The 25084-nt window shown below is 53.2% G+C and overlaps 3 protein-coding genes across 3 annotated transcripts in view; 2 read left to right on the forward strand and 1 right to left on the reverse strand.

The window, feature by feature from the left end:
* The window catches only part of EAH_00019630 (hypothetical protein, conserved), a gene marked incomplete at both ends in the record, with an annotated part of 3838 nt that extends 3455 nt beyond the window's left edge, over window positions 1–383 (forward strand). Inside the window, one exon of the mRNA XM_013397276.1 lies at window positions 190–383. Coding sequence (XP_013252730.1) covers window positions 190–383 — 194 coding nt within the window. The remainder of the gene's footprint in view (window positions 1–189) is intronic.
* Window positions 384–1942: 1559 nt separating this feature from the next.
* Window positions 1943–5740, reverse strand: EAH_00019640 (hypothetical protein, conserved; the record flags this gene model as incomplete). The annotated part of the gene is made up of 2 exons (XM_013397277.1): window positions 1943–2623; window positions 2864–5740. The coding sequence occupies 2 exons, from the start codon at window positions 5738–5740 to the stop codon at window positions 1943–1945; spliced, it is 3558 nt and encodes a 1185-aa protein (XP_013252731.1).
* An 887-nt stretch (window positions 5741–6627) lies between these two features.
* EAH_00019650 (helicase, putative) lies at window positions 6628–20507 on the forward strand (the record flags this gene model as incomplete). The annotated part of the gene is made up of 16 exons (XM_013397278.1): window positions 6628–8441; window positions 8721–10308; window positions 10512–10956; window positions 11239–11476; window positions 11726–11919; window positions 12158–12639; window positions 12843–12946; window positions 13192–14280; window positions 14740–14935; window positions 15120–15421; window positions 15581–15656; window positions 15880–16035; window positions 16295–17650; window positions 18536–18903; window positions 19508–19601; window positions 20025–20507. 16 exons carry the CDS (start codon window positions 6628–6630, stop codon window positions 20505–20507), a joined length of 8985 nt encoding a protein of 2994 aa, XP_013252732.1.
* Window positions 20508–25084: the final 4577 nt, after the last annotated feature.

Below are 25084 nucleotides of genomic sequence, written 5' to 3' on the forward strand. Positions count from 1 at the left end.
TATATATATATATATATATATATATATATTGTATAGATGCGCCTGTTTGTATTTTACGCACTCAAAGGAGACCCGTACCGGTCGTTCTACATATCTTTCTTCCGTTTTCTGTTAATAGAGCCTTGAACTCTTTTTCTCTTCGCCATTCCCTTGCTGCTGCTGCTGCTGCTGCGCATCTGTCTGTTTCAGGGGGCCCCCGCGGCTGCGTGTGCGGAGGCGACCATCCCCGTACTGCTTGGGGGCCCCTCGATGCAGCTTTAGCTGAAGTGCACAACAGCAATGAGGGCCTCCAGCGGTGGACGAAGGTCAATGAAGGCGTTTACTTCTATGGAGACACCCAAGTGGGTGGCCCTTCTAACCTGTGTTTCCTTACCCTCCGTTGATGCTGCGCATAAGGATTTATCTTTTGCTTTTGTTTTTAAAATTATATCTGTGCTCGTCTCAGGCATCTTTGCCCTAGTCTGTCTGCTCTCTCCACTTGTCTGGTTGTGTCTGCATTCATCTATGGCTTTATCTACTCCTTTACATATATCTACATGCCTTTCCTTGTGTCTAGCCTGTCTCTTTATCTCTTCGTCAGTGACTCTCTATCTCAAATGGTCTGTCTCCATCTCTGTTTTTGTTGTTGTCTCCGACCTTTCCAATGTCCCTGCCTTTGTGTCTGTCCTTTTCTCTCTTTTCATCTCTTTCTTTGTTCCTGTTTTCTTCGCTTCTGCGATGTATCTATATGCCTGTCTCTATCTCCTTTTGTGCCTCTGGCTTCTTATATTGCAATTCCCCTCTCCCTGAGTTGGGGTCTCTCCCCCATATTTATATTAAATGGTGTCTGCGCGTTTTCTCTGTATCTGTCTTCTTCCTGCCTCTTCATGCTCCTTTCCTGGCCTTTCTGTAAATTCATAGGATATATATTACTAATAATACAAATATTATGCATATTATCTATATAATTCCATGCAATACATATATTTAAGATCAGGCCACTAAACATGTAGACGATAACCGCACCCGCATTCAAATACAAATGTACATATATATATAATATACGTTCTGAATGTATGCGCACTAATTAATTAATGTACACCTGAGACAGTATTTACCCCGTAAATCTCCCTTATCGGAGCCGTATTTTGTGTTATTTGCATACGTCTGTTGAACGTTTGAAATCAAAAATGGAAGCTGGAAGACGGAATCAGAATCTGAAGTATTTCTAGTAAATACATTAGCGTATGTTCTATACCGGCATTTGCTGCTGCAATTTGCTTGCATTCGCTGCTGCTGCTTGCATTTATTTGGTGCAGGTGTCGCTAAGCTTTATCAATGGCCGCCTAATGGCTCAGACGGATGGGGGCCCCTCTAGCTGGAACAAGGGGGCCCGAGGTGATATCCTCAAGTTCATTCGTGCCGCAGATGAAAGGAGGGCTCAAGCCAATGCCTAACCTCGCCTGCTGCAGCAGCAGCTGCAGCAGCAACTGCAGCTACAGCAGTAGCAGGTGTAGCAGCTGCGGCAGCAAATGCAGCAGCATCTGGTGCATCTAGCTGTTGCTTCTGCAGCAGCTGCAAAAGCAGCACCAGTAGCACAAAGAGCAGCCTCGTCCTGCAGCAACAGCGGCAGCAGCGGCAGCAGCAGCTGTTGCTCCACTCGCTGCTGACTGTGGAGCCGTAGGAGGTTGCCGTGTCTATACATACATTCCGAATCATATAACTGGCTACTCATCCCCAAGCCTTAATCGCTATACACGGTTTAGTTTTTACTGTTTACAGTTTAGAGCTTAGAGTGCAACTCTGCACACAAAAACATGCAAGGGCCCCTATATATATGTATATATATATATATCAGCAACAAGGGGCCCTTTAAACAACGAGAAGAGGCCCCAACGGTGCAACGTCTCTCAGCTGTTCCTGGGGGCCCCCACGGGGGCCACTTTGGGAGTGCTGGGGTCCCTTAAGGGCTGGCAGCCAAGCTGCAAAAGACTTCCTTACGAGCCCCCGGGGGGGCTCCCCCAATGAAAGGGTTAAGAGAGATCAATGCCAGCCGCTGTTCTACTGACCCGAAGGTCTGCTGCAGCAGCAGCGCATGCGTTTCTGCGAGCTGGAGCAGAAGCAGCACGTCCGCCTCAAGCAGCTGCTGAACAGCAGTAGCAACCTGCAGCAGAGGCGCAAATTCCTCGATGCGAGCAGTAGCAGCAGCACCTGCAGAAGAAGTAGTAGCATTTTCATTGCTCTGCTGAGCGCTCCCTTGCTGCTGCTGCTGCTGTTGGTGTTCTCGGCTGCCGCCTGAAGTATCTAAAGCCCCATTTCGTGCCAGAAGACAAGCCAGCGCGTCCCCAGCAGGAGCAGCAGCAGCTGCTGCTGTTGCTGCTGCTGCTGATTCAGGCCTCAGATGCTGATGTGACAGGTGCAGCACCAGTGTGGCTTTGACCTGAGCGCAGACGCGCTGCAGCAACCTGCAGCAAATGGGCCCCAGGCGTTGTGCTGCGGCTCGAGATGTGCTGCTGCCAGCAGCAGCTGCTGCTGCTTCAGGGGTGCTGACACCTGCTGCTGCAGCAACGGCAACAGCAACAATAGCCCGCAACACGCAGTCTAGAAGGCAGTCCGCTGCAAGGCCTACGACCTCCGCGTACATCTGCAGCAACAACAGCAGAAACAGTAGCAGCAGCATCCAGCAACGCAGCAAGCACTGTTGCCGCTTGTGCCCCTAAGCTGCTGCTGCTGCAGCTGCAGCAGCACCACAGGGTTGATGCTGCAGACACTGTAACGTCCAGCCCAGAAGAACCCTGTCATGCTGTCTAAGTAACACGCGGTTCATCAGGGTTAGGCGTTTGTTTGAAGGGCTAGGGTTTAGGGTTTAGAGTTTACGGCGTACCTGCAAGGGTAAGAGAGGCAGTAGATCGAGGGCTGCACTATGGAGGCGCTGCGTGAGGAGGCCCTCAGCTGCTTCCACATGAATTTCCAGGCTACTATTGCTGCTGCTGCTGCTGCTGCTGGCTGCAGCTGTAAGGATCCGGATGAGCTCCTTTGCTGCTTGTTGCAGTTCCTGCTTCAGCGTCAAAACCAAACAAACATACGTTTCCTCTTGCTGCCGCTTCAGTGCGATAACAATCTCTGCAAGCTGCTGCCGGAAAGGCGTTTCCTGCTGCTGCTGCTGAATTGCTGCCCCCCCAACTGGCGCAGCAGCAGCAGCAAATGCATCAAAGAGTGGCAACGAATCTCCCCACACCGTTAAGGCGCGCCGCGCTGCAGCACCAGTACAACTACAGCACCTGTTGCTGCTGTTGCTGCTACCCGCGCACGAGCAGCGCTCGTAGGAGCCCTTACTTGCGGCGCCTGCAGCAGCAGCAAGCAGCAGCGGTAACCGCACCAGCCATCGTGAGAGAACTTCTGTGTCTGTCCACCTCAGCGCGAGGGCCCTGATACGCAGCGGTGCTGCAGCAGCAACTGCAGCAGCAGAAGCATCGGCGGGCGCAGCCGCAGTTGCCGCAGGAGCAGCACTTGCTGCTGCAGCAGGTGCTGCTGCTTCGAGCTCTATCAAAGGCTCCAAGGGTCTCAGCAGCAAAAATAAATCCGCTATCGACAGAATCAAAGCAACTTCAGCACGGAGGGATATGCGGCTGCTGCAGCAGCTGCTGCTGCAGCAGCAACCGTGGGCGCCCCCACGCTTGCTGCTGCACCAACAGGGCACAGTCCTTACACCGCCGCTACTGCTGCTGCTGCAGGTGCATGTGCCAGCAGCAGCTGCTGCTGCCCGCAGCAACGACTGCAGCAGCTGCAGCAGAAGCTCAGTTTGGTGCGTAATCCGCAGCGGAGATAGCTGCACCAAAGACACATCTGCCTCCTCAGCAATGCATTGCAGCAGCAGCAAACGTTGCTGCTGTTGCTGCGGCTGCTGCTGCTCCTTCGCTGGAAGATCTTGGGGAAGCAGCAGCTCACAGACCCCGCCAGGGACTGTGTCTTCTGTAGCTAATACTGTGCCTTGTTCGGTGGCAGCAGCACTTGCTGCTGCTGCTGCTATTTGCTGCAGCAGCTGCCGTGCTGCTGCCAGCAGCTCGACCTGACGCCGCCTGTCTTCTTCAGCCAGCCAGTGTAAGGCTTTCCATGTAGCCCCACTGCTGTGCTGCTGCTGCTGCAGAAGCAGCAGCAGCTGGTGCTGCTGCTCCTCCTCCTGCAAGCCCCGCTGCAGGAGGAACAGCTCCGTCTGTACAATGCCAGCAGCTGCTGCTGCAGCCGCGAGAAATGGTGCAGCATGGGCTACTGCTGCTGCCGTTGTTGCTGCTGCAGCGTCGTGTTGCGTCTGCAGCCAAAGCTGCTTGTTAGGCTGCTGCAGCAACAGTCTTAGCAGCGGCTGCTGCATCTGCTGCTGCAGCAAAGGACCCCAAGTCCGGAGACATGCGGGGTGGCCGTCTGCTGCATGCTGCAGCAGGAACTGCAGCAGCGACTGCACCAGCACCAGCATACCCTGCGGCGTTGCAGCAGCACCAACTGCTGGCGCTCCTGCGCCTGATGCTGCAACAGCATCTGCTGCGGCTACTACAGAACCTGCTGCTGCTGGTGCTGCATGTCCTTCCTCTGGTGTTGCTTCCCAACCCCACGAAGCCTCGAGGGGCCCTTTGCTGCTGCCTGCAGCATGCTCATTGGAGACAAGCAGGAACTGCTGGCTGTTGTTGCTGCTGCTGCTGGCAGCAGCAGCAATAGCGAACAGTGGCTGCAAAATGCTGCTGCTGATGCTCTGCGTTAGGCAATACAGACGAGGGCGCAGCAGCCCCAGACAATCAAAGGCCTCCCATACATCTCCTAAGCGTAAGCAAACAGCATCTGCTGCTGCTGCTGCTGCTGCTGCTGATTGCGCTTGCCTTGCTGCTGCTTCTCCTGCTGTTCCTTCCGCTGTTTCTGCTTCTGCTGCTGCAGCAGCCTCTGAAGCAGAAGCTGCTGCTTCAGAGGCCACTAAACCTGCAGTGTCGTTGGGTGCAGCGTTTGCCGGTGCTGCTACGGCAGCGCTGCTGTTGCTTGCTTCTTCGCTTCTGCCGGTGCTGCTCCTGCTGCTGCTGCTGCAAATGAGAACAGAAACAATTATTTGTTGGGGCAAGATCTTCACGTGCTGCTGCAGCTGCAGGTCAAGGGCCTCCACGAGTTGTCTGTACACCTCAGCAAACTGCTGCTGCAGCTCCGCTACAACAGCGGGCTGCTGCCTTCCTCGTGTTGCTGTCAGCAGAGGCATCAATTGCTTCAAGGCGCACTGTCTAAGCGCCGCAGCAGCAGCAGCAAGTTGCTGCTGCTTTACGAGACCCCCACAGGCCGCCAGCTGCTGCTGCACCTCCTGGAGCCGCAGCAGGCAGGCTTCTACCTCCTGGATACAGCGCAGCTGCTGCAGCAGCAGCTGCTGCTGCTGCTCCCGCTGCTGGAGACGCAAAGCCAAGGGTTTCTTTGTTAGGCCAGTGCCTAAGAGCTGCTGCTGAAGCTGCTGCACTTGCCGGCACACCTGTTGCGACTGATGCTGCTGTTGCTGCAGCGAGAGCTGCATATCCCGCAGCCGCTCCTCCCCCTGCTGCAGCAGCAGCAGCACTTTGTCTTTAGCCTCCCTCTCCGCCCCCCACACATCCTGCAGCAATTGCTGCAGCTGCTGCAGAGAAACGGTAGCTGGCAGCGGCTCCGCTGCAGCAGCTGCTGCTGCTGCTGCTGCTGCTCCTTCTGATTGCGGAGACACACCAGAAGCAGCAGCCCCGAAGGCTGCATCAGCTGCCTGCATCCTGCTGCAGCTGCTGCTGCCGCGGGCAGCAGCCTATAATGCAGCAGCAACTGCTGCTGCAGCTGCCAGGGCACGGTGTGCTGCTGCTGCAGTTGTTAGTATGATCAGGCAGGCTCTGCTGCTGCCGTCCGTTGCTGCTACGGGAGCCGCTGCTGCTGTCTGTACACCGAGCCCTCTATTCTAAGGAACGGGGGCCCTTCAGGTGTCTCCGCAGCAAGACGAGCAACGGCGGGATCAGCAGCAGAAACAGCAGAAGCAGCAGCAGCAGCCGCCACGAGCCGATAGAACAGGAAACGCATGCACAAAGAAGCAGCAGCAGAAAACCCAAAGAGCAGCAACACGGCTTCTTGCTGTAAGCAACGCAAGCGGCTGCTGCCGCTGCTGCCGCTGCTGCAGCAGCAGCAGCTGCTGCTGCCGTGGCAGCCGCCGCCGACTCCACTCGAAGATCCAGTGGAACGGCAGCAGCAATAGCAGCAGCAGCAGCAGCAGCAATAAATTCTTGTTTTTAGCTTCTATACAATCTGTTTGTCTTCTTTTTAGTCTTCTCTTGACGGATCCTCTGCTCGTTTGCTGCTGCTTGGGGCCCTGCCGTTGAGACAAGTCGAGCAGCAGCAGCTGCTGCAGGAGCAGCAGCAGCAAGAACATTGCTGATGCAGCATATTCGAAATCGCAGCAGCATCAACAACAGCAGCAAACAGAATCTCAAACAAACCTGCAGCAGCAGCCCAAGTGAGGCCCTTCCGCAGCTTAGCGGGAGACTACCCCAGTTGAGGCCCGGCGCAGCTGCTGCTGCTGCTGCTGCTGCTGCCCTTACCCTGTGGACCCATTGCTGCCGGTGCTGCTGCAGTGACCTGCTGCTGCAGCAGTAGCAGCTGCTGAGGAGACCGATGGGGCCCCCAGGGGCCCCTGGCAGCCAACTCGCAGCAAAGGAGTCGTTGGGGGCCCCACAGGAGGGAGCAACGGACAGCCCACCAACTGCAGCAGCAGCAGCAGCAGCAGCAGCAGCAGCACGGAATACAAGAACATCAGTAGCAGCAGAAGCATCTGCAGCGGAAGCCACTGCAGCAACAGCAGCAGCGCCAGCAGCAGCAACAACAACACCGCCAGCACTAGCAGCAGCAGCAACAGCAGCAGCGCAGCGATTGCCAGGCCAGCATGCGGAGACCCCGGCTGAGCTTTTGGGGTCGGAGGCTCGGCAGCAGCAGCAGCAGGAAGAGCAGCAGCACGAACAGCAGCAAGAGGAAGGGCAGCAGCAGCATGAACAGCAGCAGCAGAAAGAGCAGCAGCATGAGCAGCAGCGTCTGCATGCAACTCGACAGCAGCAGCAGCAGGTAAAGAAGCAGAGGCGGCGGCAGCAGCCAAGGCAACAGCGTTCAGTGCTTCAGAGGCTGCTGCAGCAGCTGGATGAGGCGGGTGATGCCCCCAGCAGCGATGACAGCAGCCGCAGGATCTCCAAGGAGCAGCAGCAACAGCAGCAGCAGCAACAACAACTCGCAAAGAGGAAGGCGCTTCTACGGGCAGCAGCAGCTTCCGCTGCTGCGACAGGGCTGGAGTGTCTGTACACCTGGAGGCCCTTTCATGTTGTTGCTGATAGGGCTCCTGCTGCTGCTTGTTCGTGCTGCAGCGCCACACCCCGCCGCCGCCTGAGGCGCCCATATTTGCAGCAGCAAGAAGATGTAGCAGTAGCAACAGCAGCAGCAGCTGCTGCTTTAGCTGCTGCAGATGACGCACACGAAGCCGCAGTACCCGCAACACCAGGAGCGGGGACGGAACCGGCTGTAACAGCAGCAACACCAGCAGCAGCAGCAGTGGCAACACCAGCAGCAGATGTGCAGGGGCTTGCAGCAGCAGATGACGTTTCCACAGGAGTTGTTGCAGAGGAAGAAGGTGAAGCAGCAGCAGCAGCAGCAGATGCTGAGCAGCACAGTTGCAGCTGCCCCCATTACTTCGGAGCCCTATTGGAGGCCCGAAGCTCCAGCACTCTCCGGTTGTCTCTTGTTGCTGCTGAACCGCCTGTAGGCTCGGCTGATGCAGCAACAGCAGCAGCAGCAACGGCAGCAGCAGCAGCAAACGCAGCAGCCTCAGAAGCAGCAAACGAGAGCGGTAGCCCAACGCGAACGCGTACAGGCCTTAGAAGTGCTGCTTCGCAAGAAGCAGCAGCAGTGGCTGCTGTTGCTCCTCGTGCTGCTACACGTCTTGCCGCTAACGCTGCTGCAGGTGCTGCTGCTCGAGCAGTTGCTGCTGCTCCGCGAGTTGCTGCAGAGGGTATTCTGCGGGCAGATGCGGCAGCGCGGAGTTTGGGTGAAGATTTGCTGCAGGTATTGACAGCTAAGAGGCAGCTGCTGCCACTGTGCCTGCGCGCTGTTGTGCTTCGCGCTGCACCTCCTGCTGCTGCTGCTGCTGGTGCTGCTGATCCTGTTGAAGCGGTTGAGTCTGCAGAGGATACAGAGGATACAGCAGCAGCAACAGCTGCTGCTGCTGCAACGAGCAGCAAGCGAAGGCCCTCAGTGCGACGGAAGAGGAATTCAGCAGCTGCTGAAGATCTTGTTGAAGGGCTTATACCCATCAGCAGCAGCAGCAGCAGCAGCAGGAAGTGGATGTGGCTGGTTGAAGTTTCTCTTTGCCTAATGACGGGCTGCTGCGGCTCCCCTCGCGATGCGCCCCCAGTCTTCTCAGAATGCAGAGCAAAAGCTGCACAGTGGTCTGCTGCTTGCTGCTGCTGCTGTTGCTGCTGTTGCTGCTGCTGCTGCTGCTGTCGGTGTTGCTGCAACGAATACTGCTGCTGCTACACGTGCCACAGATGCTTCTGCTGCTGTTTGCGTTGCTACTAGTATTGCTGCAGGTGCTGTTTCTGATGGTGCTGCAGATGTGGCTGGTGTACGTGAGGCTGCTGTTGCTGCTGCTGCTGCGGCCCGCTGCTGGTGCTGCTCCAAATGATTTGTTGCTGCTACTGTTGCTGCTGTTGCTGCTTCTGCTGCAGGCTATTCGGGCGGATGTTAGGCCAGACTTCGCTGCTGCCAGCGGCAGAAACTGCAGCAGCAGCAGCAGAAGCAGCAGAAGAGGGAACAGCAACTCCTCGGCGCTTCTTCGTGAGCCCTTCCTTTATATACAACCTGGTATCTCAGAGGCGCTTCCTGCATGTGCAGCAGCAGCAGCAGCACGCCCGAAGCAGCAGCAGCAGCAGCAGCAAGCGAAGCACTGCGTTTGGTGAAGTGGAGCTGCTGCCCCCGCCTGGGCTGCGATGCCGACTGCGGCCATATCAGCAGCGAGCTGTTCTCTTTGCCCTTTACAGAGAGTGGCGAGCCCTTCTTAACAGCAGCAGCAGCAGCAGCGGCAGCTGCAGCAGAAATACCAGAGGGGAGTGTGGCGTTGAAGACCTAGGGCCGCAGCAGCAGCAGCAGCTGACCGCGCTGCAGCAGCGGCAGCAGCACATGAAGCAGCAGGTTAATCTGATGTGGCACAAGGTGCTGCTGCCTTCTGCTGCTGCTGTGTGGGTCAATCAGACTACTGGCCAGGTCGCTGTTTGTTCGCAAACAGCAGTAGCAGCAGCAGCAGCAGCAGCACATGCCACTCCAGCAACAGCAGCTGCAACGATAGCAGCAACTGCTGTTCCTGCACCGGCCGCATCAGCAACGTCAGTGGGTGCACCATTCGAGTCAGCACTCGCAGCAACAGCACCAACTGCCGCAGCAACAGCAGCACCAGCAACAACAACAACAGCAGCAGCAGCAGCAGATGAAGAGGCGTGTGTGGGGTTTGAGGTGCCTGGTGGTTTGCTGTGCGATTCGATGGGCCTGGGGAAGAGCGTAGAGGTGATAGCCCTCATGCTGGCGAACCCGAAACCCCACAGTGCTGCTGCTGCAGCCACAGCAGCAACAGGAGAAGCAGCAGCAACAATAGCAGCAACAGCAACAGCAGCAACAGCAGCAACAACAGCAACAGGAGCAACAACAGCAGCGGCAACGGGAGCGATTTATTGTTGGGGAGATTCGATGCCCCCTGACTCTCTTATTTGCTGCATCTGCGCTGCTGACACCTTGGGGCCCCTTTGCCTCAAGGGGAGCCGCCGGTGGGCCCCGCGGCCTGCTGCTCGAGGCCTCCGCAAGCAGAATCAGGAGCAGCACCAACGGCAGCAACGGCAGCAGCAGCAACAACAACAACAAGAGTGTTCGCTGCTGGCAGTCATCCAGTGCTGCTGCTGCTTAGCCTTCTCCCACGTCTTCTGTGTTGCTGAGTTTTTAGGTGCTGCTGTTGCGGTGCCTTTCACCTGCCCTTTTTGCTGCGCAGAGCAGCAAGAGGCTGCTGCCTGCAGCAGCAGCAGCAGGACCGGCAGCAGGAGCGGCAGCAGCAGCAGCACCACCACCGCCGCCAGTAGCAGCATCGTCACGACCAGCAGCAGCAGCAGCAGGAGCAGCAGCGAGTTGCCGCAGGCTCGGGGAACCCTGCTTGTGTGCCCCGCAGCAATCGTAGGCCAGTGGAGACGCGAGGTGTCTGTACACTCGGGGCCTCCCCTCAAAGTTGCAGTATACCCCGGCCTCAAGGCAGCCAGGACCGCCCTCGCTAACACTGTGACAAACCCTAAACTCTAAACCCTAACCACATACACTAACCCTAAACCCTAGACAGTAACCACTAACAGCTGGCGGCGCCACTGCCTCCACTATTGGCTCTACTAATGCAGCATGAAGGAGGTTAAGGTTTGGGGTGGTTGAAGCATCAGGGTTTAGGGTCTAGAATTTAGGGTTTAGGGTTTGGGGTTTGTGGCTTTCAGGTGGCAGGACTTGCTCGTGCTGAAGAGAAAACATTTAGCGCGTCAAGGGGCCCCACTTCGTCTTCCCGGCGTGCCGGCCGGGGGCCTCCAGCAGCAGCAGCAGCAGGAGCAGGTGAGGGGGCTTCCTTACAGGGGCCACGTAGCCTGTCAGTGCCCCCCGCTGCTGTGGTGGCCGCTCTAGGGGGCCCCCCCGAGGGCCCCCACGTGCTGCTGCAGCAGCTGCTAGACTATGACATTGTAATAGTGCCCTTTGAGGCGCTGCAGCAGGAGGTTTGGTTCGCCCCGCCTCTCAGCCTCACCAGCAGCAACAGCAGCAGCAGCAACAGCAGCAACTGCAGCAGCAGGATGGCCTTGCGTGGCACGAAGCGCTACCGCAAACTCTTCTCCCCCATCTTAGGAATTCGCTGGTGGCGGCTTGTTATTGATGAGGCACAGCTGGCAGGGGGTGAGGGTTTAGGATTTAGGGTTTTGGGTTTTGGGTTGCGTTTTCACCCGCTGCGGCTGAAGGGGCACCTCAGGCGTTGCTGCTGCTCTATTACCTCTGCTGCTGCTGGTGAATCGTATCTGCTGCTGCATGATCTGTGGCTCCTGTTTCCGTTGCTTCTGCACCTCCCCAGCCCTTCGCGCTGCTGCTGGTACTGCTGCTCCGGCTGGCGTTTGTGCTGCTGCTTGTCCGCTAGTGCTGCAGCTGCTGTTTGTGCTGCTGCTGCTGCTGTTGCTGCTGCAGGTTTCAGCGGAGCGGCACGATTGTGCCACTCCATTGAGGCTGTACACCGGTGGTGCGTCTCGGGTACTCCGCTGTTAGACGAGTTGGCTGGAGAGGGGCCCCCGGGGCCCCCGGGGCCCCAAAGGGGGGCCCCCCAGGCCCCACGGGGTTCTCTATTACCACGTGAATTAGCGGGACTCCTTGCAGCGCTGCGCCTCTCAACAGATTGCATCTATCACTCGTCGCCTGCCCTCCTTCAGTGAGGCAGGGTTAAGTGTTTAGGGTTTAGGGTTTAGGGTTTAGAGCCTACGACTTTGGGTTTAGGGTTTATGGTTTAGAGCTCAGGGTTTAGCGAAGTGCTGGGGTGCGCTCCTTCACCCGCCGTAGCAGCCCCTCTGAAGCCTTGAAGTAGCTGGTGTAGTAACTAGGACAAGCACTAGGGTTTAGGGTTTAGGCTTTGCAATCAAGGGTTTTAGGTTGAGGGGTGTTTTGCTGTGGTGTGTCTCAGGCGGGCTTTCCAGGGCCTCTCGTTGCCGCTGCCGCAGAGCGCCCTAGAGGATGACCACAGCAGCAGCAGCAGCAGCAGCAGCAGTAGCAGCATTATAGAGGCGCGTGTGGGCCCCCGATGGGGCATCACGGGCTTTGCCTTAAACGCTGCTGTCGATGTGTTGACACCTTTGATGTGGAGGACAGAAATGAGCGGTGAGGGTTTAGGGTTTGGTGTTTAGGGTTTACAGCCCAGGGTCTAGGGTGTATGGTCTAGAGTTCGGGGTTTGGAGTTTCGGGTTTGGAGTTTAGGGTTTAGTGTTTAGGGGTAAGGGTTTGGTATTTAGGGTTCCGCGTGTTAGGGGGTGACAAGTTCAGATTAGAGTGTGTCTTTGTGGATCTGAAGCTTCTAGGGTTTAGGGTTTAGGGTTTAGGGTTTATGGTTTGTGTGCAGAGGTGTCTGAGGAGCTCGGGGTACCTCCTCCTATTGTGCATGATATTTGGGTAGAGTTGGGGCCCGTCGAGCGCTTCTTTTATCAGCGGCAGCAGCGCGCTGTGGCGCAGCGTGTGCTGCGGCTTTGCAGCAGGCAGCAGCAGCAGCAGCAACAGCAGGAGCAGGCGGAGAGAGGGCGTCGTGGCGGGGTTGTCGGTTGCAGCAAGACAGCAGCAGCAGCAGCTGCTGCTGCTGCTGCCGCAGATAGTAAGGCCCGCGTTGCTGCTGCGCTGTCTTCTCAAATGGCGGCAATGCTGCTGGTGCTGCGGCAGGCAGCAAACCATCCGCAGCTGGGGGCTTTGGGCCTCAGCAGCCGCCGCAGCAACAGCAGCAGCAGCAGCAGCAGCAGCAGCGCCGGCACCCGCAAGACAGATGGTTTAGAGGGAGTGGGGCGCTATATGTCAATGGATGAGGTCCTCTGTCGCCTCCTTGGAGATGCCCGAGTAAATCCTAAACCCCAGGCTCTCAAACCCTAAACCCTAAAACCCATACCCTAAAACCCTAATTCTTTAAGCTGCTAGTGCTCTTTAGGGTCTTCCCCATTTACTGCAATCCAACGAGGAATTATACGCCGTAGCGTTTGGGATTTAGGGTTCAGGGTTTGGGGTTTAGGGTTGAGGGTTTAGGGTTTAGGGTTTGAGTGTAGGTCGAGCTGGAAGAGGCATTGCGAGCGTACTGCGCTGAGGTAAACGGCGTCGCTGGTCTCTCGCTGCTGCAGGGGAGACCTGCTCGCGCTGCTCTTCTTTACCTGTAAGCCAAACAAGGTTTAGGGTTTAGGGTTTAGGGTTTGTGGGGTTGAGAGCTTGTGGACTTGAAAGCTTTTGCTGCTCGGGGGCTCCTTTAGTAACACGGGTGCTTTACTCTCAAGCGCTTTGCGAAACATTCCTAGGGTTTAGGGTTTAGGGTCTAGAGTTAAGATGAGGGTTTAGGGTTTAGGGTTCAGAGTTACGGTTAGGGTTTACGTTGGTTAAGGGTATTGGGTTTGCGGGTTTCAGGCACGTGCTGGAGCTGTCGAGGCGCTCGGTGGGGGGCCCCGAGTTAAGGGGGGCCCTTCTGCAATATTTAGGGGGCCCCCAGGAGACTGTGGGGCCCCTTATTATGGGCCCCAGTCTTCTGCACCCTCTGAAAGCAGCGGGGCCCCACATCGACAAACTGCAGCAAATTCATGCGGCCTTCAACCTGTACCAGACCCTGTCCGGGGGGCCCGTGAGGCCCCCCAGCAGCATCAGCAGCAGCAGCGGCAGCAGAATAGACGGCAGACAGGAAGCGGATGTGATTTTGGATCTCAGTGACGCTGCGGCTGCGGCGTCAACAGAGCCGCCAGCAACGACACCAGTGGCAGCAGCAGCAGCCACAGCAGCAGCAGAAGCAAAAGACAGTTCGGAAGCAGCATCTTCTTCCCTGGTAGAGGTGGGATCTGCCCCAGGAGTATCAGGAGCAGCAACAGCAGCAGCACAAGCGGAAGCAAAGATTGATGCGGCAGCAGCCTCTTCCTCTGCAGCAGAGGCGGAATCTACCTCAGCAGCAGCAACAGCAGCAACAGCAGCAGCAGCAGCAGCATGGGATTTGTTTCAGCGTTTGCGCAGCGAGTACGCCTCTAAGGCTGTAGGGGAGTTGGTGAGAGCGCGCGAGGCCTTTCGCTTTCGTTTTGCAGAGACAGAGAAATTCAGAAGTGAGAGGGTTTTAGTTTGTGCGGGGAAAAAGGGGCCCCCAAGCAGGACCCAAGGGGCCTCCTGCAGCACCAAACGCACCCAGGGTGCAGCAGCAGATCAGAGGAGCCCCCAGGGAGGAGAGGAGGGCCCCCTGAAAGGGAATAGGGGCCCTCTAAAAGGAGACGGGGCCCCCATGAAAGAGGATGGGGGCCCCCTGGAAGGGGAGGGGGGCACCGTGGAAGGAGAGGGTCCCCCTCCGCAAGGGCATAACCCTCATTTAAACACTGTTCAGTGCGACGTTGAAGAGGGGCCCCGTACGGCGCTGCAGCAGCTGCTGCAAGCTGAAGAATGGAGAAAGAAAATGGGAGGGGGGCGGTGGTTTGTAGCTCTCGCGGGCCTCGAAGAAGAACGCAGTAGAGCCCTAGCATCCAGGTCCCCCAAACCCTAAACCCTAAACCCTAAACCCCAAAAGCGAGTGCAACACACAAACCCTTCATCTTAAGCGCAAACAAATAACAACAAGCATAAGCACTAGACAATACACCCTATACGCTAAACTCCGCCCCTTACACTCTCTTACACCCAAACCCTAAACCCTAAACCCCCTAAGCAATAAACCTTAACCCAACCCACAAACCCTGCGTCCTAAACAGAAACAGGAACACTAAACCTTGAGCATAAACCCTAAACTGTAGATTCACACGAATGACCCCCTAGGCGCAAACCCTAAACCCTAAACCCTCATTCCCTTCTCTAAACCTCAAGCACGCCTTGGCACGGCTTAGTGCTGCGGGGAAGGCTCTTTGTTTTTGCAATTATCTGTACAGTCTAGACAATTAGGCGTTGGTCTTAGAGTTTGTGGTTTAGGGTTTAGGGTTTGGATGCGTGCAGAGTGCGTGAGGAGCTGTTCAACATGCGCAGCAGCAGCAGCAGCAGCAGCAGGGAGGAGCGCTGGGGCTGGCCGCTTGCTGCTGCAGGTTCAGGAAAGAAGTTTCATTTAGGGGGCGTCTCCAGTTGTCGGGGTCTTGTGGCTGCGCTTGAGGTGGCTTTAGATGAGCTCGATTGCAAAAGAGAAGACCTCATACGCGTAACAAAACCCTAAACCCTAAACCCTAGACGTGCAGCCCCGAGGCGCAAACCCTGATGCACCCCCAGCACGCGGCAGAACATCGGGGGAGTCAAAGAATCTGCGCTTCGTGAGGGTGTAGGGCTAGGCGTTTAAGCTCTTAGGGTTTAGGGTTTAGGGTTTAGGGTTTAGGGTTTGTGTGTAGACGTTGGAGTCGCTGGATCACGGAGGAAACCCTTCCCCGGAGCTGCAAGCAGCATTTGGGTCGTGTCCCCGCTGCAACGAGTTGTTTCAGGCAGACCTGCTGCAGCTGCAGCAGCAGCAGCAGCAGCAGCAGCGGGGCAGGAGTCGCAACCAGCTCAGCAGCCTATACCTGCCGCAGCAGCAGCAGCAGCAGCAACTGGGAAGCGCCTCTTCGCCGCGCAAACGTAGAAAGAAGGGGCGAGCGGAGGAGCGATTGACGGGCAGTCTTTGTTTCCACTGCATAGCGGCCCAGCAAATCACCGAGTAAACCCCAAAGCAAAACCCTAAGCCCTAAACCCTAAACCCTATGTCCTTTCGTAAGCTCCAGCACAAGCCAGGCCGATGCTGCAGAGGGACGTGAATGCTATGCTAGGGTTTGTGGTTTAGGGTTTAGGGTCTAGGGCTTAGGGTTTGTTGCTTCAGTTTGCAGTCCTGTCTCTACAACCGCGTTTCGAAAAACCTCGACGCTGTCACTGCTGACCCTACCAGTCTTAGCATTGTAGGTCATTAAAGGTCTAGGGTTTAGGGTTTAGGGTTTATGGTTTAGGGTAAAAGCGTTTGAAGGCTAGGGTTTAGGGTGTTGAAGATACAGGGGCTTCCCAGGACGTCTGCTGTGCGCCTTTGTGTTGGGTTTCTTCCGGTATAGTGTTTGAGCTCTGCGGTTTATGGTTTAGGGTTTAGGGTTTAGGGTTTGTGGTTTAGGGTTTAGGGTCTGTGTACAGGAGGGCTACCACCACTTTGGAGACAGCGAATTGCTGCGGTGTCTCCAGCTGCTCTGCAGCTTCACTCGAAGAGACAGCAGCGGGGCCGGCGTTCTTTGGGGGCCCCTGGCAGCAGCAGCAGAAGTTCATCTTAAGGAGCTTGAAAGCCTAAAGAGAGTCCGCAACAAATCACCGAAACCCTAAACCCTAAACCCTAAACCCTATGCGCTTAGACCTTCACAGGGTTTAGGGTTTACGCCTTCGGGCTTGTGGTTTAGGGTTTTTCACGGCCGAGGGCTTACGGTTGCGGTTCAATAGGGTTTAGGGTGTAGGGTTTTGGGCTTGGTTCTGAGGGTCTGAGGTTGCTTCAGTGTTAGGTCTCCAGGTTATAGGGCTTAGGGTTTAGAGTTAAGGGATTGTGCTGCTGCTGCTGCAGGAGTTGTCTGCTGCTGGGGCTTATCTGTTAGGAAGCCGAGGGGTTTTGTCTGCTTTTGATGAACTCCGCATGTCTGTCGCTCGATTCTTCTTAAAGACAACAAACAACACATCCTGCTTCCCTGCTGCTCCTGCTGCTGCTGCTCCAGCTGCTGGTTCATCTGCAGCAGCTGGTACGGCAGCAGCAGCAGCAGTGCCAGAAGAAGTGGAGGCAGCAACAGCAGCAGAGGCACCGCAGCCGGGCACACCCGCTGCGGCCACAGCCGCAGCAGCAGCTGCTGCTGCAGCGCCGGTGCAGCCAGAACCTGCACTAGCAGCAGCAGCAGCGAGAGCAGCAGCAGCAGCAGCATGGTCAGCAGAGGCGTCTTTGCGGCAGGAGCTGCTGCAGCAGCGATGCGGGTTGGGCCCCTTGGAGGTGTCTGTTGTCTCCTCTGAGTTGCTGTCTGCTTTGCAGTTTTCTAGAGACCGCATTGTTGTTTGTTTTACTCGCCATCAATACCTCAAGGGACTAAAAGACAAACAAACCAGCAAAATGAAGCAGCAAACTCCTGCTGCTGCTGCTGCTGCTCCTGCTGGGGAGGTGTCTGCGGAGCCGTCTGCAGCAGCGGGGAGTGCTGCTGCTGCAAATGCTGCTGCTGCAAATGCTGCTACAAAGGAGGACCCCTTGAAAGCAGCAGCAGCCGAAGAGGGAGGGGTTGACGGAAGAACCCCTGAAGCAATTGAGAGGGCATCAAGAGCTGCTGCTGCTGCGGTGTGCAGGCAGCAGAAGCAGCAGCAGCAGCACCAAGAGTGTGAGGAGCAGCAGAACGAAAGGCAAGGGCAAGAGCAGCAGTTGCTGGGACAGCAATCTGTTGTCAAGGCGGAAGCTGAACAGCAAAAGCAGCAGCAGCAACAACAACAACAGCAACAAGAGCAGCCACAGCAGCCGCAGCAGCTGCACACGCATCATCAGCAGCAGCAGCAGCAAGAGGAAGAGGAGCCTCAGCGGTGTCCTATTTGTCTGCAGGGGCTGCATGCAGGCGACTGTGTGGTGGTGCTGCCTTGTGGGCATTCGATTTGCTTCGTGTGTTTGCAGAAGTTGCAACAGAAGCAGCAGAAGCAGCAGAAGCAGCAGCAACAGCAGCAGCAGCAGCGGCAGCAGCAGAAGGGGCCTCTGCTCAGGTGTGCTATCTGCCGCCACGGGTTCAACCCTTCGGGTGCAGCTCTTGTTACCTCTGCTGCTGCTGCTTCCTCTGAAGCCCCAACAATGGACACACAGCAGCAGCAGCAGCAGCAGCAGCAACAGCAGCAGCAGCAGCAAGGGCCCTCTGACGACTCGCACACTCCTTCGCCCGATCGCGAGTTCAGGAGTATCGATGTGAGGGTTTTGTGCATCTTTGCTTTATTACCCCTTCTATATGCAAAGTCCTCCTCTATACATATATATTTATATATATTATGTCGTTACTTATTTATTATTTATTTATTTATTATATATTATATATTTATTTGTTCATTTATTCTTCGTCTTCTTGTTTATTATGTACTTGCTACGCATGCATTAAATGTGATTGAATGCAATAAATATATTTCTTCTTGATGTTTGTTTTCGTTGTAAGCTGCATATACTCTCTCTTGCTTTTATACGTAAAGCAAATACTTATTAAGGAGCTGTTTATATATTGCCTATTATAATAATGTTGATGTTTTCTATATGGTATATATACATATATATAGTATAATATTGATTATATATATGCATGCATTTATATATATTGTTTGTTGCAATATGTTTACATATATACATATTTATATAGGTAGTATGAACATGCTAATCTCACCTTTTACAAATATATATTCATAATATATTTATTATATATCTAATATGCCCAGGACTTGCATATTATATAATGTATTATATATTTTGTATGTATCATATATAGCGTATATTGTTCATAATATACATATGAATATATATATAATATATATAAACAGAGACAGAGAAAGACGGATTTGCATTGATGTATATATATATATATATATATGGATGGCCTGCAGAATATGCGCATTAATGCATGTCTATGCATGCATTATGCGCACTAATATATGTATATGCAAGCATAAGGAAACAGACTGTATATAAAATATTTATATATATATATATATGTTCATTGATGCATTTGTATGCATATATACATATATGGTGCTGCTGCAGTTGCTGTTGCTGCTTTCTTTGCTGCTGTTGTTGGTGTGGCTGCTGCAGCAGGTGAAGGGGTCCAGCCCTTCCGGCCTACACTCAGCAAAGTTTGAGGCTGTGATAAATAAAATAGTTGAAATTGTTAGAGGGGTGAACAGCAGAGAGACAACAGAGACACTCCGAGACAAACGGCCAGCGGCAGCAGCAGAAGAAACTGCTGCAGCAGCCCCAGCAAAGAAAAGGCATCTCCCTGCTGCTGCTGCTTCTGCTGCAGAGCAGCAGCAGCGGAGACAACAAGGGACGGACGAACAAGACGAGCGACAGCAGCAGCAAGAAGAAGGGCAAGAGCAGCAACAGGACCACCAGCAGCCAGGGGAGCAGCAGCCAGAGCAGCAGCAGCAGCAGCAGCAGCAGCACGGAAAGGGAGAAAAGGTGTTGGTGTATTCAGAGTGGCGTGAAGTGCTGCTGCTGCTACGAACATCTTTGCATGCGCTTCGCATAAACAGTTTATGTTATTATGGGTCGCAGCATGAGACAGCAGCAATTCAGGCGTTCTGCAGCAGCAGCAGCAGCAGCCCTCAAGTGCTGCTGTGCACCCTCAGGAAGGGGGGCCGCGGGCTCAACCTCACAGCAGCAAACCACGTGCTCTTCGTTGAATACCCTCTAAACAAAGCAGAAGAAAAACAAGCAATAGGAAGGGTTTATAGATTCTCTCAAACCAAACAAACCCACGTCTGGAGGTACAAAACCCTAAACCCTAAACCCTAAACCCTAGTATAGTGTTTATACCCCAGCAGTACTCGCCAACCCCTTAAACCCTTGCTTGAAAGGCTCAAACCCTATGGATTCATGATAAACCCTAAACCCTTCCTCTAAACCCTAATCTCTTCCCTCAATCCGGAGACACTTCCTTTGAACCCTTAGCCTCAAACCCGCACAACCCCAGCAATCCTGCTGTCTCCTAGCAGCGGCATTGTGAACTGAAGGCAATGAGGGTTTAGAGTTTAGGGTTTAGGGTTTAGGGTTTGTGGTTTTCAGGTTCATTGTGAAGGACAGCGTGGAGCAACGAATCGCTCAGCTGCACAAAACCCGCATCGCCTCCAAAACACCCAGCGAAGCCCTTCTTTGCGAGGTACCCTAAACCCTAAACCCTAAACCCTAGGGCTTCACAGGCATCTCTTTGCAGTACTCCGAAGCCTTCCAAACCCTGAACACTAAGCGCTACATTTCTCATTTAAACCTTATTCCTTCTAAACCCTAAACCCTTCCTTCCTTAAACCCCAATTCTACCTTATAACCTCTGAACTCGCAACCTCAAGTGTAAACCCTTCACTCAGATCCTATACTCTTGATGTAAACCCTAAAGTCTTTGTGCAAACCCTCGACCCTTCTTGTAAACCCTAAAACCCTAATTCAAGCCCAAACCCCTATTTGCTGAAGGCTGCAGGGGCGGAGTAATGCAGCAGCACACCCACTGCAGCACGAGCAGCAGCAGCAACAGCAGCAGCAGCAGAAGCCCAGGGTTGTTGCGGTAGTGTGCGTGGTGTTCGTGCAGCGGTTGTCTTTGGAAGACCTTCACGAGCTGCTGCAGATTGGGGGAAGAAAAGCAGCAGCAGGCGCTGCAGGTACAACTTCGCCTGCTGCTGCTGCAGCGGCTGCTGCTGCTCGGGCCGAGGCTCCCGCTGCAGCAACAGCAGCGGCAGCAGCAGCTGCAGCAGAAGCCTTCTGTGGGGAGCGTACTCTAGAGCACCTAACAGAAGCACAATCAATACAAGAGGCAACTGCAGAAGCAACATTAGCAGAAGCAGCAGCAGCAACAACTCCAGGCGTAATGCCGGCAACAGCAGCAGACCTTCCAGATGCAACGCCAGCAACCGCAGCAGCAGAAGCAGCAGCAGCACGGAGCTCGGCGCGGCTGTTGCTGCGTAGGGTTGAGGATTCACAGGAGAAAGAAGGGGAAGCTCTATGGAATGAAGCAGCAGCAGCAGCAGCACAAGACAAAGCGGAGACGCTGCAGTCTTTCCTTGGCGACTTCTAGCAGCAGCAGCCGCAAAAACTGCAGCAGCAGCGGCAGCAGCAGAAACTGCAGCAGCCGCAGCAGCGTTGACTCGGATGTATTGTATGTTTGTTCTCAATGGGTATTATACTATTTGCATGCGAGTGAAAAGTAGCGGTAAGAAACAGCTCAACTCAAGAGAGACAGAATCTGCCTCTTTTGCTGCTGGGTAGCCCAAGGGAGACAGGGAGAGACAGGGGGAGGCAATTACTGTTTTTTGAAGTTTTGTCTCTTATCAATGAGACGGCAGCTTTTATATATAATTAACATTGCTGGTACAGACACGCGGGCAGGAGGGAGGGCTTCTTATCTGAGCCCGGCGTCTGTCTCTTTACTTCGTATTTATAGTAATATTATATATATATATATATATATATATTATATGCAGTATTTGTAGGAAGAGAAGGAAGTGAAGGCCCCTGCGTTTATTTTGTCTTCTCTCCCCTGCGGGCCTAATGAATGCACAAATAAGCAAAATAAAAGTAAAAGTAGAGAAGCGAACAATTAAAGAAAAGGCCTAAAATTTATTTTTAATTTGCTAAAGATGTAAAGCTTAAAGGGATAAATTTACTTACTGTATTTGTAATTATGAAGACTTTACTAAATTTCAAAAGGCATATATCTCATGCACATATCAAGTAATAATATTATCTAATAAATTATTAAAGAATAGGACAATTTGTGATTGCATTTATCACCCATTAAACCAAACCGAAGACAAGAGAGGCAAAAGAAACAGAGCAGAATCAAATGCAGCACACACGAAAACAGAGAGATACAAGTATTTGCTGTCTCCAGACGACACTATTGAGGTCTCTGCACTGCACAGAGAAACACAAGTATTTGCTGTCTCCAGAGGACACTATTGAGGTCTCTGCACTGGGAAGGACGGGCACTCACAGAGTGCAGCTCTGAGCGTTTGTCTCCCCTGCGGTTAGAGGAGTATAAACAATGCCCCAAAGAGAGAGGCGTAAGGAGGGGTATAAGCAGTGTCTCAACGAGAGAGTGGGTAGCCTAAGGGAGACGGGGAGAGACAGGAAGAGGCAATTACTGTTTCTGAAGTTTTGTCTCTTATCAATGAGACAGCAGCAGAGAGAGAGAGAGAGGGGTGCAGATGGGTATAAACAGTGCCCCAAAGAGAGAGGAGCGAGGAGTTGTCTACGCAGCGCGCTGCGAAGGTAGCCCAGGAGAAGTCAAAGAGATGCATGCATGCGCACCTTCGTAGTTAACTTATGAAGATGACGGCTCTGGAGTATCCCGCCCATTAAGCATCTACAGGGGAAACGAGCAGAGCTAAATCAAAAGTTTTTAGCTGTACTCTAAAGAGCAAAGAGCTACCAAAGGGCTACTACCCACTGAACGCTCAATATACCTCGTTGAACTCCTTCGCGGGGCCGCAGCAGCAAGCTTTTCTTTGTTCTAATATAGAGACAACCCCTACATCTTGAAAAGGAACTTAGGGGGCAGGTGCATGCAATGCTAAGAAAAGGCAGTGCTAAACTGGCAGATACAGCGTTTGGATATGATAAGTGCTGGCGAAGAAGAAAGACGTGAGGTGGTCTTCAAGCCTTCAACAGAACAACGGTGAAGCAAAAGCTATCGAATGTTGTGATGCTTCGTTGCTTCAGTGTAGGTAAAGATTAGTTGAGAAAGATGATGCATCAGTACTACCTGCGTTTTCTCAGCGCTACCATTACTTCTCGGCCGTTACTATATATATGTTTGCTTATATAAGTGCGCATTCGATGTATATATGCCACGTTCAGTGCATAGCCCTTGAAGTAACCTTTAAATATCAAAGAACAGCTCCTTATTCTTCTCCGGGATCCAATCTTCTTAAAGGAAGAAGACTAATAACAATATTCCTCTTGCTGAGACTCTGCAGGCTATCGCCTAGCCTACAGTGCCAGTTGCCCAGAACATGGATAGAGGCAGAGCATTCTCAGCTTGATAGCCTTATCTCTTTTCTAATGCGGCATCATTTATTTCTAATGATATAGTGTTTGGGCGTTATCTCCTGTTTAGTGTGGCTTGGCTTGTTTCTATTGATATAGTATTGGTGTTCTCTCTACCGTATAGATCTATAACGCTCCCCTTTGAGCACCAGTGTAATAGAGTTTAGATATACACCATGCATGCCGCTTTGAAGTGAGTGCATGGGGTCTAGGCGTGGAGACTGCTTCTTATGAAGGGCATCAGAAAAGTAGAGGAGGCTTTCTTTGCTAGTATCAGTATCATCAAGGTCCTTGTAACATACTCCGAATACCTATGCAAGACAACCCTCATAGCTAAAGAGATAGCTTGCTTGTCGAAGAGACAGAGCAGTAGCACTCTGTACGGTTGTAGTGGGTAGATTAAAACCGCAAAGAGGAGAAGAGGGTGCATATCAGATAGAAGCAAAGAAAAGACAAGAAGAGACACACAAGCAGGAGTAGCTGGACGAGCAGCAGAAACCTGTTGGGATGCGCAACCCCGAGGTGATGGAGGAAGAATATAATAACTCTTGTACAAGTCTTCTTCTCATGGTTGGGAAGATCACTTGGGCGTACAACATTAGAGTTGAGAGGCAACTAACATTCAAGAAGCAGATGATGAAAGAGTTCAAGGTAATGGACATCACCGAACCGATTGGCGATTGTGCAATACAGCAGCACTTTAGGCTGCTTCATAAATTGGGGTCTTAAGTTCAATGAGACGGAGGAGGTACATGCATTTAAGCAGATGAATGTAGGGTTTAAACCAGAAGTTAGTCAACAAGGTGCTATATGCAAAAGTAGAGAGTACTGTTCTATCTATCAGAATCTAAGGCTTCCCCTACAGTGTTTTGCTTATCTGCTAACATGCATAGCATCATGAAGGCTTATACGTTGCAAGGCAACAGCATAACGAAACCCGTTTGTAACTGGAGGAGACATCAGATCAACAGGAAGAGAAGCAAATAAAGGAAGCAATGCAACACCATTTAGGGGGGACAACGCGTACAGAGACATATGCTGTCTTCGAGAGACAAGAGAGAAGATGCAGCATACTCTATCCAACCATGAGCATTTACTTGGCCTTAGTAAGCAGTCTGCATGCAACACATCCAGCATGAATCTATAATTTTAGTGCAGACAGCGAAAAAGGCGTTGGCTGTACTTGCATCTGAAAGGGCGTCTCTTCTGCCCCAGCCCCAGGCCCTTGGGCCTCTATGGCCAGAGCCCCTAGGAAATGAACAGGATACAAAATCTACTTTATAGGAACTCTTCTTTTTAAGTTTGTTGTCTCTATTGCAGCTTATGCATGCCTTTTGATAAGGTTGAGGGCCTTCGTTGCAGCAGCAGAAGCAGCCCCTTGTGCTGTTTTGCCCACTAACTGGAAGCTTTGAGACGGAGGGTGGAGGCACTTGGAGTATCTTTTTAGAGAGTTGTATATATTTAATTTTTAATAATATTTACCTTACGTTCTGTACCCGCACTCAGTTGCAGTTGCTGGCAGTCTCAGGGTAATAAACCTGCTGGAGGCATAATTAAAGAGCTCAAACGCTTTTAAAAATATTTTTTATTTTGTATATTTATTCAAACAAAGAAGAAAATGCATCAGTCTGCGGTGTATGTACACCTCAAGCCTCTCTCTCCTCTCTTTTGGCTGGCCCCACGCTGCGCGTCTGCAGCAGCAGGAGATGGCTGTATAAAAATACGAAGGAGTCGTCCTTACAGATAAATAAATAAAGAATTAGATAAAATAAAAGATAAAAATAAACATTTAGACGCTTAAAACCCTCTCCTTCACAGCCCGTGAAGCTGTATATACAGTGGGGGCCCCAGACTCGCGGTCTGCCCTGGAGCAGCAGCACAACACCCTCAGTTGCTGCAGCAGCTGAGTGCTTCTTTTCATTCTCTTTCCTGCATTTGCATAAAAGAATTCGGTAGACAAGTTTATTTTACACTTCATAGCCAACAGAAGAGAGCAGAAGGAGGTGCTGCAGTGCAACAGCAACGCCAGCTCCTAACCGCCTCCAGCAGCAGCAGCAGCAGCAGCAGCAGCAGCAAACCTACTTCTTGCTGCTGTGCAGGCGTTCTCCTCCACAACTTCCGAGCTTCGCCTCGCTGCAGCAGCAACAGCAGCAGGCCGACGCGAAAGCCGCCACCGCCACCGCAGCAGCAGCAGCAACAGCAGCAGCAGCTGCAGCAGCAGCAGCAGCAGCAGTTGGGGGACGGCGTGCCTTGGGCTTCAGGCTTCTTTCCTGCTTCGGGGGCCATTTCGTTAAAAGGGCAATTAATGACATTTCTCAAATATGCTTTGCAGCCTTCTCTTCTGAGCAGCAGCAGCAGCAGCGGCGGCAGCAGCAGTGGCAGCAAGGCAGCTGCTGCTGCATAGATATGATGCGCTGGGCAGGAGAAGTTGCCGCAGCCGCCAGCAGCAACAGACATAGAGGCTGAGCCTTAGTAGCGTTTCAGGTCCTGCGACAGCAGCAAACGCAGCAGCAGCAGCAGCAGAGCAGCAGCCTCAGCAGCAAGAGCATCAGGGCCAACAGCAAAAGCGGCAGCAACAGAAGCAGCCGCAGCAGTATTGAAGAG

Source organism: Eimeria acervulina, genomic scaffold, assembly GCF_000499425.1.
Source record: "Eimeria acervulina Houghton genomic scaffold, Eah_scaff133, whole genome shotgun sequence".
NCBI classification, from domain to species: domain Eukaryota; phylum Apicomplexa; class Conoidasida; order Eucoccidiorida; family Eimeriidae; genus Eimeria; species Eimeria acervulina.